The sequence below is a fragment of the Mesocricetus auratus genome, unplaced genomic scaffold (assembly GCF_017639785.1).
Source record: "Mesocricetus auratus isolate SY011 unplaced genomic scaffold, BCM_Maur_2.0 Super-Scaffold_100014, whole genome shotgun sequence".
NCBI classification, from domain to species: Eukaryota; Metazoa; Chordata; class Mammalia; order Rodentia; family Cricetidae; genus Mesocricetus; species Mesocricetus auratus.
In genome coordinates, this window is record NW_024429197.1 from 22394729 (window position 1) to 22409592 (window position 14864).

Here is a 14864-nt window from a genome sequence, read left to right on the forward strand (position 1 = left end):
AAAATTCATGTTACTGTCTGTTTACTGACACTTCCTTCAGCGTACCATCTCATCCTTTATGTGGGAGGTTTTAAAAGGCTTTAGAGGACTAAAAACATCTCAGGATACACTTGCTTAAGATGCCTAATGATCATTTCTTCAGTATCTACTTTGAAGAGAAGACTAAATTCATATACTTTGTTAAATGGGGGCAGATTTAGGTACAGTTTAAATATCAGAGAATTTATAATTCAAAGGATGTGTTTTATCACCTCAAGATCAGCTGTATTAGAATTTTAAGATTTCTCAACCACCAAATCTGAGTTCACTTGGGGGTAAATATTGTTCTGGGATGTCCTGGCACCATTCCAGGCTGAGGGACTTGGCTGTGCAGAGTCAAGGAACTAACTGTAAGCAGCAAGCTGGGAGCGGTGGTCAGATGGCATGAGAGCTAACACAGAAGAGAATCGGAAGAAGTGAGACAGACAGACGGGAACCAGGCTGTACGGAACTCGGGTGCCGAGCGAAGGGGTTGGAGCTCTTCCTGAAAGCCATGCAAACATTAAGCAGCAAGTGATCTGCCTTGAGGATGAGCCTCTCGGGGGCTTTGCAGAGCGCAGATTGGATGGGCGCCAGCATGACAGCAGCAACTCGGGTTACAACTGCTGCTGTGCTCTTCTGAGCATGTCATGAATGCCTACACTAAGCCAGCAAGCATAGGGAAGACGAATCAGAAGTGAGAAAAGGGCTAGCAGCTACAGATTTGGTGACTGATGATAAGGTGGATGGCGAGTTATTGAGGAAGACACCCAGGCTGTAGCATTGTAGCATTGGTGATGATAACTATGGAATACAGAAGGTAGACAATGGATGTGCACTGGTCTCAGTCCACCCACTTTATATTGACCTTCCACCCTGTGGCCTGTTTTCCTCCTCCTGTCCTCTCTTGAAGGTTAGGCCTAAGGGACCACATCAGTGCTGCTGCTTCCAGCCCATTTCCACCTACAACTCTTTTTTTTTTTTTTAACTAGGCAAAGAATTTTATTAACCCCTTTCCAAACTTTATTCCCAGGCTTCTTCAGCTTTATTTGCTGCAAAGAATGAATTGTGTTTCAGCAAAAACTGAAAAGAGCTGCAGTGTCCAGGGGGCTTGGGCTTAAAAATATTAGAGATCTAGATTTTATCAGATCCATAAACAAAAGAATTTTAAAAAGCAGTCATGATACAGGTGACTTCTGCAAGTGTCACCTTCTTTAGAAGTCGCCTCAGTTCAGTTTGCCTCATTCTTAGAAGCCTCATCAAAATTCTCCACCAGATCTGGGACTTCATCATCATCATCCTCTCCAGTAGCAAGTGGTGCTTTTCCATCCACAGATTGTTTGGGCAGAGCTTCAGCCAGTCTCCTTAAACTAGCCAGACTGTCTGCTCCAAGCTGGTTTAGGATGCTGGGAAGCATTTCTGTCAGCTGCTTTGTCTCAGCGTGGCCTGAAATGGTGAAGGTGTTTGCTGCCAGAGACGCCTGAACTTTAGGGTTGTTAAAATGGATCACTGTTCCTTGGTTTGTAAACATGTTCACCTCTTCAATACCAGAGATATTGTTCACCCTAACTTTCTTTAAGGAGAACTGCAGTTTTTTATCGTCTGCTGTGGCTGTTCTGTGAACCACCTTCTTTCGGCGAGCAGTCCCTTTCCCACCAATGCCCATTTGCGCCTGCGGCTTGGCCAGTTCTTCCTGGTTCATGATCGTTTCTTTCATCTTGTCAGAGTGGAAATGGGGCCGCGCGGGGGACTAGGGTTCGTGCTCAGGGGGCTCGGGCGGACCGCTGAGATAAGGCGCACACACGCCCCACCTACAACTCTTATGTTTTTGGTTGTGAGCCTAGCCTTTAACGGCTGAGTCATTTCTCCAGCCCTCCACCTACAATACACTGAATGAGAATTACACACGTGGAGGAGGGCCCAGTTCACTGAGTAATTAACCAAAGGTCTCAAAAGTTTGAACGGAGAGAAACGAAGCATTGGCCTTTTCTGAAGTGATGTGTGGGCTTAGGGCTGCAAGAGTTGTTTCAGCCTTGCTAATGAGAAGCTTAGGATGTCCTGCTGAGCAGGATTCACGGAGAAACCCAGGCAAAAGTGCATCAGGAAGCCAGGCATGGTGGTGAATACCTTTAATCTCAGCAATAGAGGCAGAAGCAGGCAGAGCTCTGTGAATTCAAAGCCAGCCTGGGCTACACAGGGAGTTCCATGCTAGTCAGGGCCACATGGTGAGACCCTGTCAAAGAAAAAAATCAAGAGTCTCGTGAGCCAGGTCATCCCTGATGTCCCTGAGCATTTAGAAGGTAGAAGTGGAAGGATTAGAACTCTGGGTTAGCTGAGCTTGAGTCCCTGATCTTCTGTTTCTGCCATCTCAGGAATCACAGGTGTGTGCTACCACAGCTGCTGCCTTCATAGTTTATCCTTTCAGTACGGTTCTTGAGGTAGCAAGGAACAAACAGCTGTGAGTGACAGGAAGCTCAGGACCGTAATTGAGTGGGTGGGGAGTACAGCTCTGCAACAGAGTGCTTGTCTCACACATACGGATCCTCGGGGAAGACAACTGATGTGGAGGAGAAGATGGGTTGTTAGATGGCTTTGCAGGTGTGAGCGATCTGCAGAACCCACAAAAAAATCTGGGTGTCATGGCTTGCATCTATAATAACAGCACTACTAATGGTGTGATGGGAAGTAGAGACAGGAGAATGGCCCAGAATCCCACAGGCCAACTAACCCAGAGTATGCAGATCAGTGGAAACAAGAGAAACCCAGCCTCAGCACAGTGGTTTAGTCCATTATCATCATGGTGGCATGCAGACAGATACAGTGCTGGAGAGGTAGCTGAGTTCTACATCTAGATCAGCAGGCAGCAGGAAGAGAGTGACACTAGGCCAGGCTTGAGTGTCTGGGACCTCACAGCCCACCCCCAGTGACACACTTCCTCTACTACTACACCTACTCCCACAAGGCCACAATTCCAATAATGCCACTCCCTATGAGTCTATGGGGGCTATTTTCATTTAAACCACCACACTCCTATTGGTCAGAACTTGGTCACATGAGTATGTCTAGCACTAAAGAAGGCAGTTATTTGATTGTTAAGGGTAAAACCTTATTTCTGAGGAAGAAGGAAAAGTACAAATTAAAGTTAAAGGACATCTGGATTCTCAGCCATATACCTATGTTTGTTCCAACTTGAATGCTGTTCTTTTTTTGTTTTGTTTTTGTTTCCTGAGACAGGGTTTCTCTGTATTGTTTTGGAGCCTGTCCTGGAACTCACTCTGTAGACCAGGCTGGTCTCGAACTCACAGCAATCCGCCTGCCTCTGCCTCCCGAGTGTTGAGATTAAAGACGCCCGGCTTGTTCTTTCTTACTGCTTTTTTTTAAAAGGTCTTGCTAGGTAGCCCAGGTTAGCCTTGGACTTGCAGTCCTCCTGCCTCTGCCTCCTGAGCACTGGGATCACAGATGTATCCTGCCATGCCTTGAGACTTTTTCTAGATGGATCTGGAACATTAGAGACAGCATGTTATTTAATCCAGTTACTCAATGAGATAAACACCACTATTATACAAATGGGGGTGTAAGAAGTTAAAGATGTCTAACAGCTACACAGTGATACAGCCATCTATTGAACCAACAAAGATGTGCCAAACTGCTGCCACAGTAGAGGAGAGCAGAGAGTCAAAGTGTGTTCATGGGACAGCATTTACATATCCATAATAGAGGAGGAGTCTGGAAAGAACACTGAATAAAACAGGCTAGACAAGAACGCAGGCAGAACAGCAGGATGTCACAATGCAGAATGAAGAAATCTTTCATGGAAGAGTGAACAGATTTTAGGGGTGCATCATATAGCACAGATCAGTTGAAGAAACAAGGCACTCCAAAATGAAAAAAATTTTAAAAGACCTTTTTTATTACTTATACGGTATTCTGCCGGCATGTATCCCTGCACTCCAGAAGAGGGCACCAAATTTGAGGATACCAGATCTCATTATACATGGTTGTGAGCCACCACGTGGTTGCTGCTAATTGAACTCAGGACCTCTGGAAGAGCAGTCAGTGCTCTTAACCTCTGAGCCATCTCTCCAGCCCTTGTCCTTTATTATGTATCATTTGCAATACACAAAAATACAAGAGCCTCAGGTGTACCTGAGACATCATGTGACCAAAGTCATGGAATGGCTTCAATGCCTCCTTACCAAAACAATCATTGTTTTCCACAAGGATTCTTCAAGTCAAAGTAGTTCTGAAAAACAGCTGTTCATTCTAATATCTACCCAATACAGTGATTCTGCTAAATTCCTACAACAACAAATGAAAATAGAAGTCACCTGTAAGAACAGGAAATCAACCTGGTCTTGGTGGCACATGAGGCAGAGTTAAGAGGATCTCTGTGAGTTCGAGGCTAGCCTGGTCTATAGAGTGAGTTCCAGGACATACACAGTGAAACCCTGTCTCAAAAAAACAGAACAAAAATGGGATACCATGTAGTTGTTTCTAGATTCCTGTTAATTGATAGTCTGAGTACATTGACAAAAACAGAAGTATAATGCATTTGGTGAGAGACATGTTGTCTAAGAGGCCAACAGCTAGAGAAGACTCTGGTGGGCCTGAAGGTGGCTTATTTTCTGGTTTTATCACTGAGTTCTATTTACAGGCCTGTATCTTTATCTTTGCTATGTAGGTGTCTTGAGTTTTGTCAAAGATCAGTAGAGGGGGAGATTATGTGCAAATGGAAAAGAAAATGAAGAAACAGTGAAGAGGACCTAGATTAAAGGTCAAGGGACTGGCCTTTGTCAGAGTTTTGATGATGAAATGTAAAACAAGGAAGTGTCACACAGTTATAAGACTTGAATTTCCATTGAGGAGCCATATAGACTGTGGCTCAGGGTAATGATTAAGAAAAACAATTGAGTCCTAGTAGCCCAGCTAGCTTAAATCCTTTAACTTTAATGATAGGCGGTGTCTTCACAGGTTTCAGAGTGCATCATAGTTAAAAACAAAGCTTTGAAAATAACTTAAGTTTAGACTAATATGTGTTTGTCAAATAGCTTTGAAGTGAAAAACCCAAGAGGATAATTTAAAGAGGATATAGTTGTGGAACTCGTTAAGATCAGAAAACAAGAACAAAGCAGCCCAGTTATCATCAGCTGATGTACTTTTCTTGCTAGATTTGGTTGATGACCAAAGGTGATGATTAATTCCTTATACCCATTTCTGCCCTCAGTCTCTGGATATAAGATGAGTGGGTATGTACCACCCCCCGCAGGCAATGAAATAAATGAGAGCCACATGTGGTGGCACTCACCTCTAATCCCTTGGGAGGCTGAGGCAGGAGGATCAGGAGTTTGAGGCCAGCCTGGGCTACATAGTGACACCCTGACTCAGTGTAAATGAGAACTGGAAGAGGATAAGGGACTCTGAAAGTGTCTAAGGCTCATGAGTTAGAGTTCCTGCTGTGCTTGAAACAGCTTCTGGAAGTATCCTGGAGTGGTAACTAGAGAATAGAATGCAGGAAATAGACCAGAGAGAGGCTACTCTTACTGGTAATGGCAGAGCCCAGGGAATGACTATGGAAAACTGGAGTAGGGTGGAGGACTAAGTCTGGAGTTTGCTGGAGGACGGAAGCCAGAGTACTTCGACAATTGTCTCCGAGAACTGTTCATGTCAGGGTTTGTTGAGTGACCTTGGACAAGTTATTTGTTTCTTGGTGCCTCAGTCGTCATGCTTTAGGAAGGACCTTACTATTTCTGCTTCACTTGAATTCAGTAAGATGGATGCTATGTGAAGGTTTCTGGCCTGTCCTGCCACCCTTCTCTGCCCCAAAGAAACACAAAGATGCTGTATTAGTTATAAGCTGTTGGCTGGAGACTTAGCCTTCTTATTCTTAACCCTTAACTACTAATCTATGCATTTTCACATGGTCTTGGTTTACCAGACCTGCAACTTTTTTGCCTGCTACATAGCAACTGCTCAACATCTCTGCAGAGGAGAGAGCAATTTCCGGTTTTTTCCTGCTTATATTCTGATTCTGCCCAACTATGTCACTTTCTGGGATCACATGGTGACTCCTCTCTGTAAACGGTTATTACTGTTTCTGTGTGGCACTGAACAGGGAGGACTGTAGACCCTTCCCCTTCCTTCCTTCCTCCCTTCCCTCCCTTTTCCTTCATCCTTTTGTCTCTCCTTCCCTTTCTACCTCCTTTCCTTTCTTTCTCTTCCAAGGTTTTATTTGTGTGTGTGTCAGCCCCTTTTCTTTCTGTTTTAAAACAAGGTCTCACTATGTAGTACAGCCTGGCCTCAAATTCATGGTTCTCCTGCCTCTGCTTTTCAAGTGCTGGGATTGAGTGTATGCTACCATGTCCCACTGTAACATGAAAAATAAATGACCCAGAGACTGATATTGGGGTCCAAACAAGCTGAATATCAGAAAAGCAAAGCAACTGACCACTAGCTTCTTATCTGTACCTCAGGCTGAATGGGCTGATCCTGTCTCCATGAACTCTCACCAAGCCTCATACTGTAATCTTTCCTCAGCATGGCTGGAGAATGACTGTCTCATACGGACTACTGAAGACCCTGCCTCTATCTTTTATACCCTTCTAGTGCTGGGATTAAAGGCATGTGATCTGTTATTCTTAAATATTGATTCAATCTTGGGTACCCCTGGGTGGCCTTGTACTCAGAGAAATATGTCTGTCTCTTAATCCTGAGTTCTAGGATTAAATGTGTACCACCACCTCCTAGTTTCTGGCTGCTGGAATTAAAGAGAGAAGCCTTTTCCTTGCCAGCCGCTTTGGTTTTTCCCCGCCAGTTGCCTGGGCTCTGCCGCGTTGTAGTCCCAAATAACACACAAGACGCTGTATTATGAAGCTTTGGCCTTGCTTGTTTCTTACTGGCTAGCTCTGACTTAACCCATCTAAGTATTTCTCTTACCGGACGGACATCTTACTTCTCTGGCAGGCTACACGATGACTTGCTGTGTTTCTTCTACCAGAGTCCTCCTGGACTTCTAGTCCCACCTATCTTGCTTCCCTATTGGCCAACAGTGCTTTATTGACGTATACACAGGACTTCCCCATCAGGTGTGTGTCTGGCTTCTATGGCTTGTGGCTGACTTTGCTTTCTGAATCCTCAGGCAAGCTTTAATAAATCAAAATAATGTCACCTCAGTCTCACCCTTATGTTATTGTTTCTGAACGTTTCAAACACCCTGGGAAGATGGGGAGGAGAGGGCTGTGTCAGTGTTATTTTTATTAATCATTAAACTCTAATTAAGAACTTTCTTGCCAGGCGTTGGTGGTACACACCTTTAATCCCAGCACCCGGGAGGCAGAGGCAGGCTGATCGATGTGAGTTCGAGACCAGCCTGGTCTACAAGATCAGAACAGCCTCCAAAGTCACAGAGAAACCCTGTCTGGAAAAACAAGACAAAAAAAAAAAAACAAAACCCTTTCTTGGTGTTTTATAAAACAACAGTTATTTGCCTAAAGTTCTTTCTAAACAGTTTTCTGTTATTTGTTCCCAGCAGAAGCCCAAATAAGGGAACCCAAAGAAATGTGTCAAGAAGGCTTATCTAGACTAGCTCTGAACAGCTGCAGTAAACAGACCGAGTGCTCACTGGAAGAGAGGAGGATGCTAGGGGTGGCACCGGAACTTGTGGACTCCATGCTGGAGTCCCGAAGACACCCAGGCAGTAGCCTGCAGAAAGAATTTCCCCAGGTATTCTCAAATTAACTACATAACTGAGTGAGAAGCAGGCCCATTGAATCAGCATCCATTCATCTAAAATATCAGAAAACCACTGGAATGGCTTTTGTTGTGGAATAGTATTTTAAGATGTGTTACCTTTGTTTATGTTGTGGAACATTTAATGATGCAAAGATTTGTTGTATTCTTTTATGTTGCATTTGTTTTACTCTGTGAAGCTATGTTACTTTGTCCATCTAAAACACCCCACTGGTCTAATAAAGAGTTGAATGGCCAATAGCTTGGCAGGAAAGGGCCAGCAGGCACAGAGAATACATGGGAGGAGAAATCTGGGAAGAAAAGGATCCAAACCAATAACAAGGAGATGAAGACACAAAAGGCCACCCAGCCAGACAGCCACCCAGCCACATAGCAAGCCACGGAGTAAGCATGAAAGTAAGATAGACAGAACTAGAGAAAGGTAAAAGCCCAGAAGCAAAAGATAGACAGGATAATTTAAGAAAAGCTGGCTAGAAACAAGCCAAGCCATGGCCAGGTATTTATAAGTAAGAACAAGCCTCTGTGTGTGATTTATTAGGGAGCTAACTGGGTAGTGGACCCCCAGAAGAGTCAAAGAGTAAAACACAATCAGCTACAGCCTTCCTTTGCCAGCTGTTGGCGTTGAACAAGCTGACTTCATGAGCCCTGATTGTCTCTCCTATAAATCTGACATGAACTCAGCTACAGCAGAGTGGTTATGAGGATAAGTTAGTATATTGCATTGTTAATTTTCTTATCCTGTGAAGATAAGTTAGTGTATCACATTGTTACTCTTCTTATCGCTGTGTCATATACTTGTCAGAAGCAACTTAAAAAGAGGTTTATTCTGGCTCCTGGCTTCAGTGGGTACTGTCCATCATGCCTGGAAGGCTCATTAGGACAGTACCATCTGCAGGAGAGGAGTGGGGGACAGCAGCAGGAAGAAAATAACTAGACCTGAATGACTGTGTCTGTCCACTATTGGCCATTTCCCAAAGATTCGACAGCTCCCATGACAGTACCACTAGCTGGGGATGGGGGTGGGAGGTCGAGGAGACATTTCACATTTACATCATAATGGTAAGTAAGTCTGTGCTGATGAAAGGCAGAATAAACTGAAATGCTTGTACTCCACTAATAGGACTAAAACTCAATATAACTATTTTTAGAAATAGGCATCCTGTGTGTGTGTGTGTGTGTGTGTGTGTGTGTGTGTGTGTGTGTGTTGTATGCGTGTGGATATGTTTGTGTACATGAGAGGTCTTCCTTATGTTCCATCTTTTGAGGCAGGATCTCACTGAACCTGGAGCTCACTGGATTTGGTTAGGCTGTGTGCTGCAGGGATCTGCCTATGTCCGCTCCCCCACTGCCAGGCCTGGCTTTAGTGTGGGTGTTGGGGTTCTAATTGAGGTTCTCATGTTTGCACAGCAGGCAGGAACCAACTTCTGTTACTTGATTTTGTTGGGGTGAGATCTGAGAAAGCCTGTTAGCCTTTGCAAAGAGGATATCAGGATCATCAGGACCCTGGGCAACAGCCTAAAAAAAATACCTTATCTTACCCAGGGGCTGGAGAGATGGCTCAGTGGTTAAGAGCCCTAGCTGCTTTTCTGGAGGTCCTGAGTTCAATTCCCAGCAACCACATGGTGGCTTACAACCATCTATAATGAGATCTGAAGTCCTCTTGTGGCCTGCAGGCAGAACACTATACGAATAATAAATAAAAATACCTTACCCAGGTCAAAATCAGATCCCTAAACCTAATGATAGTGGCTAACTCTAAGTCAGTGCTTACCTAATTTCTGTCTGAATACATTAAGATGTGTAGATTCATACCATAAGGATGATCAAATTGTACAATGTGTTCTATATCCTCTAAAAGATCACTGAGGCCGGGCAGTGGTGGCGCACACCTTTAGTCCCAGCACTTGGGAGGGAGAGACAGGCAGATCTCAGTGAGTTCAAGGGGGGGGGGGCGGGAGAGTGAGGGGATAGGGGAGACACATAGAGATATAGCTCAGTGGTTAAGAGCATGTACTATCCTTGAAGTGGCCTGAGGTTTAGTTCCCAACACCCACGTAGGGCAGCTCAAAACTGCCTGTAATTCCAACTCCAGTAGAATACTCTGGCCTCTTCCTAGCACTTGCATGGCTGTGCACATACCCACACACATATACGTGGTTTCAATCTTAAAAGTAACTCTTTTTAAAAAGAGTGTACATACTTTGGAATTAACGAAACCAGTAAAAACACTCTGCAGACTATTTAGTGCATCATTCACATTATTGATGTTGACTCTCTTGTAAAATGATACATGTGTTTACCTCTGGGGTTTTTTTTTTGTGATCACATACACATAGTCTCTTAGTGTGTTGGTTTGGACGGTGTGAAATTGTTTTCATACAGGTAAAAAAGTCCCTCAAGTATCAACGATTTTGATTGGCTCAACCTAATCCAAGAAATGCACATGGCGTGGAAGTGCTGTTCACCGCTCTTCTATAAACAGACAGGAGCTGCGTGTCTTAGTACATTTGCTGTTGGCTTATCACTAATTTACCATTTCATCGCCAGAATGAAGACCTGGCTAAAGGCAGTGAGCCTCAGAACCGCCTCTTTGGGGAAGTGGAATGCATGGCCCAGAGGCTGCAGGCAGCCTTAGAGGAGATCCAGAGGAGAGCTGAGGAGCCACAAGAGCAGGGCGAAGAACAGAGAAAGTTAGGTGAGCCATGGCTGCAGATGGCTCTGGCCGTGGGTTTACCGGGATGATCTGAGGAGAGATGCCAAGGGGAAAAGGACTGAAAGATGAGCATGTCCCCAAGGCTTCAGAAAACACAGGCTTGGCAGGCCCGCCCCAAAGGCACAAGCCAGACTGTGAGCCACTAGGAGTCCCAGCACTAAGAAGACCCATTTGTTCCTTCACCCTAACTCTGGATCCTCCCTCCTCACCAAAAATAACCACCAAGATACTCTGAATGCTGTTTCTGAGTTTTGACCATGTGCAGTGCCATTCATTTACAATTTTATTTCATTTATTTCTATTTTATGTGCATGGGTGGGTTGCCTGCATGTATGTCTGTGTACTGTACATGCCTGGTGCCAGCAGAGGCCAGAAGAGGATAGCAGATATCCTGGAATCTGAGTTACTTATAGACAGTAGTGAGCTGCCATGTGTGTGTTGGGAATTGAATTTGGGTCTTCCAAAAAAGCAGCTAGGGCTCTTAACCACTGAGCCATCTCTCCAACCCCCCACTGTTAAAAAACAAAACAAAAACCTTTAAAATGGGTATGGTGATACACTGACTGTTCTTCCAGAGGACCTGGGTTCAATTCACAGCAACCACGTGGCAGCTGGCAGCTAACAACTGGCTATAACCCCAAGATCTGACACCCTCACACACAGAGACACACATGCAGACAAAACACCAATGCACATAAAATAAAAAATAAGTTATTTAAAAATCTGCTTTTAGAATGACACAGCCAAATATACTGTTTGCCCAATTTAAACATTACTGGAGACAACCAGTTCCTGAAACTTGGTTGGTCAGACACTGCCTGGTCTCCTGCAGTATTTGTCCAGAATTTGACAACTCTGGTTTTTCATCAGCCTTGAATGAGTCACAATCCTATCTGGTTGTAAAGTTTCTCTTTTGAGAGAAGACTTTGCTATATAGCCCAGAATAGAATTCACTCTGCTAACACTGGCCTTGAATTCATAACTCCTGCCTCAGTCTCTCAAATGCTGGCACAAGCCTGCACCACCATGCCAGGCTTTGTTACATTTTTAAGATCTTGCTACCAGAGTCACAGTTGTGCTTTCTAAGTTCACTTTTTTAGTTATTACTCTAGGTATGGTTGGGTTTTTTGTTGTTATATTTTGTTTTTTGTTTGTTTGTTTTCACAGGGGCTCTCTATTCTATAGCTCTGGTTATCCTGGATCTTACTTTTGTAGACCAGGCTGGTTTCAGTCTCACAGAGAGATCCGCCTTCCTCTACCTCCTGAGTTCTGGGATTAAAGGCGTGCACCACCACGCCCAGCTAGAGCATGGGCATATGGGTGGGTTTTTTTCTGGGGGGGGCATGACAATAATTAGTCTTTTACCAAGATTAGTAGCAACAAAAGAATAAAAAGATAAGTTGAGTTGCATAAAATGAAAACCTTTTGCCCATCAAAGGACACTTTCAACAGAGGGGAGATCTGAGAAAAGTACTAGAGAATATTCCTGATGTCATACAGAGACAGACATGTGAACAATGCAAAAGGCACTCCACAAGGCAACTCCTACTTTTGTAAATGGATGAACAAAGATCCAAAAGGGGGAGCAAGCACACTTGGGCAGGAGGCCTTTAGAGTCCATCCTGAGGCAGGGAGGTGGGGGTGTTTCACTCTGCAACCTCACTGTCTGATGTGACAGGCTCGTTCATAGTGGCGAAGGTGTAGGGTGTGACCACTAATCTCAGGAATGCATAGCATTTGAGGGTTGGATGAACAAGCATGGTTTCACAAGATGAGGGAGGTTTGTGGAATAGTAGGTTTTGGCAGCTGGCCACATTTGCGAGATAAGGCTGCTCACAATTCAGAGGAGGAGTATTTGAAAATCACCTGTCTCCTAAGAGATTACTACCCAGAATGCTTACACTAGAAATCCCACAGTTAAAAAACACAGAAATTCCATGCCAATAATCCCAGCACTTCAGAAGGCAGAGATAGGTAGATTTCTGAGTTCCAGGTCAGCCTGGACAGCAGAGTAAGTTCCAGGACAGCACAGGCTACAAGAGAAACCCTGTCTCAATCATCCACCCCCTGACGTGTGTCCCCGGAAAAAAGAAAGCCCACTGTTAAAAAGCAGCAATGGCTGGCTGAGTGTGGTGGTGGCCACACCTTTGATACCCTTCAAGAGGCAGAGGCAGGCAGATCCCTAATTCAAGAACAGCCTGGTACATAGCAAATTCCAGGCCAGCCAGAGTTACATGGTGAGACCTGGTTCCAAAAAATAAATAGAGGGCTGGAGAGATAATAGGGGGATGGAGAGATGGCTTGGGTTTGATCCTCAGCACCCGCATGGTGGCTCACAACTGTCTGTTAATGCCAGTTCTAGGGGACTTAATGCCTCTGGCCTCCATGGATATATGATATACAGAAACATGTGCAGGCAAAATATCCATACACAGAAAATAATAAAATAAAATTGAAAAATATCAATAAAAGCTAGTTATAAAAAGTATTGAATAGACATTTTTCATTATGTACATAGTTGATAAACACATAAAACATCACTAGTCATAGGGAAGTAGAAATCAAGACCATAAAAATCATAATTAAGCAAAACTCTATGCCCATTATGATTGAAACTATGAAAAAAAACCTGACAAACAGCAAGGGTTAGCTTATCTTGCAGTAAAATGGAATGAAGCAGTTATACCTGTTTCGTGGTAGAATCTCAAAATTGTGTTAAGTGAAAGAAAACAGATACAAATTCATGTATGATTCTACTTATAAGAAATATCCAGGGACTGGAGCAATGGCTCAGAGGTTAAGAGCACTGGCTGCTCTTCCAGAGGTCCTGAGTTCAATTCCCAGCAATCACATCATGGCTCACAACCATCTATAATTAGATCTTGTACCCTCTTCTGGACTGCAAGGGATACATGCAGGCAGAACACTGCATGTATAACAACTTAAATAAATCTTAAAAAAAAAAGAAAGAAATGTCCAGAAAAGGCAACTCTAGAGACAGAAATAGATAAGTGCTTGCCTAAACTGGATTTGATAGATAAAGTTCCATTTGGCAAAACCAAAAGCAAGTCTAAATATTTATAGTCAGTAAAAAGGTGTGTGTTCAGAATATAAGGTTCTTGAAAGCTAAGAAACCAAAGTTGCAATGAAACAGAAATACCTGTGAGAGACTTGAGCAGGGACTCCACCAAACTGCACACAATGTGAGCAGCCACCACAGCAGACACAAGAGCTTAAAGAGTCTCACAGTGGAGCTGGTTATTGCCACCAGAACAGGCAACATTACTAAGACTCATTAGTGAGCATTGGTAGTGCGTGTGGCTCAACCAGATCTCTTATACTACTGATGAGATCTTAACTATGCTCATGGGTCACTGTGCTGATACCTTGTTAGACTCTAACAAAGAAAGCTTGCCTGAAGCCCAGTGTTGGTGGTGCATGCCTTTAATTCCAGCACTCGGGAGGCAGAGGCAGGAGGATCTCTGTGAGTTCGAGGCCAGCCTGGTCTACAGAGAGAGTTCCAGGACAGCCTCCAAAACAATACAGAGAAAGCCTGTCTGGAAAAAAAGAGAGAGAGAGACTCAAAAAAGTCTCTCAAGACAGGAGGAGTAAGGGTTAAAATCAAGGATCTTAAAATATATACTTAGAGCTACAAGACACCATGACCAAAGCAACTCTTATAAGAGAAAATATTTAATTAGATCTGGCTTACAGTTCAGAGGTTTAGTCCATTATCTGTCACAACGGGAAGCATTGCAGCGTGCAGGCAGACAAGGTGCTGGAGAAGGAGCTGAGAGTTCTACATCTTGATCTGCAGGCAGCAGAAGGAGACTGACACACTATGCCTAGCTTGAACATTTGAGAGCTCAAAGCCAGCCTCCACAGTGACATGCTTCCTCCAACAAGGCCACACCTACTACAACCAGGCCACAACTCCTTATAGTGCCACTCCCTGTGGGCCAAGCACTAAACACGAGTCTATGGGGCCGTTCCTAGTCAAACCACTGCAGGGGGGTATTTAAGTTCATGTGTATGAAAGCTTGCCTGATGTGTGTCTGTGCACCCTGAATATGTAATGCCTGAGGGGGCCAGAAGAGGGCCAGATCCCCGAGACTCAACTTACAGAGAGTTGCCATGTGGGTTGTGGGAATTGAACCTGAGTCTTCTGGAGGAGTAGCCAGTGTTCTTAACTACTGAGCCATCTCTCCAGCCCCTTGTTTACCTTTTGTACATATGTTTTCTTTTTGGTTTATTTTAGACATTGCACTTGAGAATGCTCGGCTGGAAATTGAAAAGTTGAAGACTAATCTGATAAAACTGAAAGAAAGTGGTGAGTCATTGGCATATATAGTAATAATAGATGGCACATTAACATTGTGCATGTAGT

General features: G+C 44.0%; 2 protein-coding genes across 9 annotated transcripts in view; one reads left to right on the top strand and one right to left on the bottom strand.

Moving 5' to 3' along the window:
• Positions 1–14864, top strand: part of Ccdc30 (coiled-coil domain containing 30) — a 90303-nt gene that overhangs the window by 2489 nt on the left and 72950 nt on the right. For 6 of the 8 annotated variants that reach the window (XM_040756766.1, XM_040756770.1, XM_040756767.1 and 3 more), the window contains exons 2-4: positions 7547–7737; positions 10312–10459; positions 14736–14807. In XM_040756766.1, the coding sequence (XP_040612700.1) occupies positions 7573–7737; positions 10312–10459; positions 14736–14807 (385 nt within the window). In that variant the 5' untranslated portion in view covers positions 7547–7572. Of the gene's footprint in view, positions 1–7543; positions 7738–10311; positions 10460–14735; positions 14808–14864 lie in introns of all 8 variants that reach the window. The other 2 variants (XM_040756768.1, XM_040756780.1) reach the window with 2 other exon arrangements.
• Positions 1006–1750, bottom strand: LOC101839333 (transcription factor BTF3-like). Its single transcript, XM_040756785.1, has one exon. It carries the CDS (start codon positions 1733–1735, stop codon positions 1250–1252), a length of 486 nt encoding a protein of 161 aa, XP_040612719.1. The 5' UTR covers positions 1736–1750; the 3' UTR covers positions 1006–1249.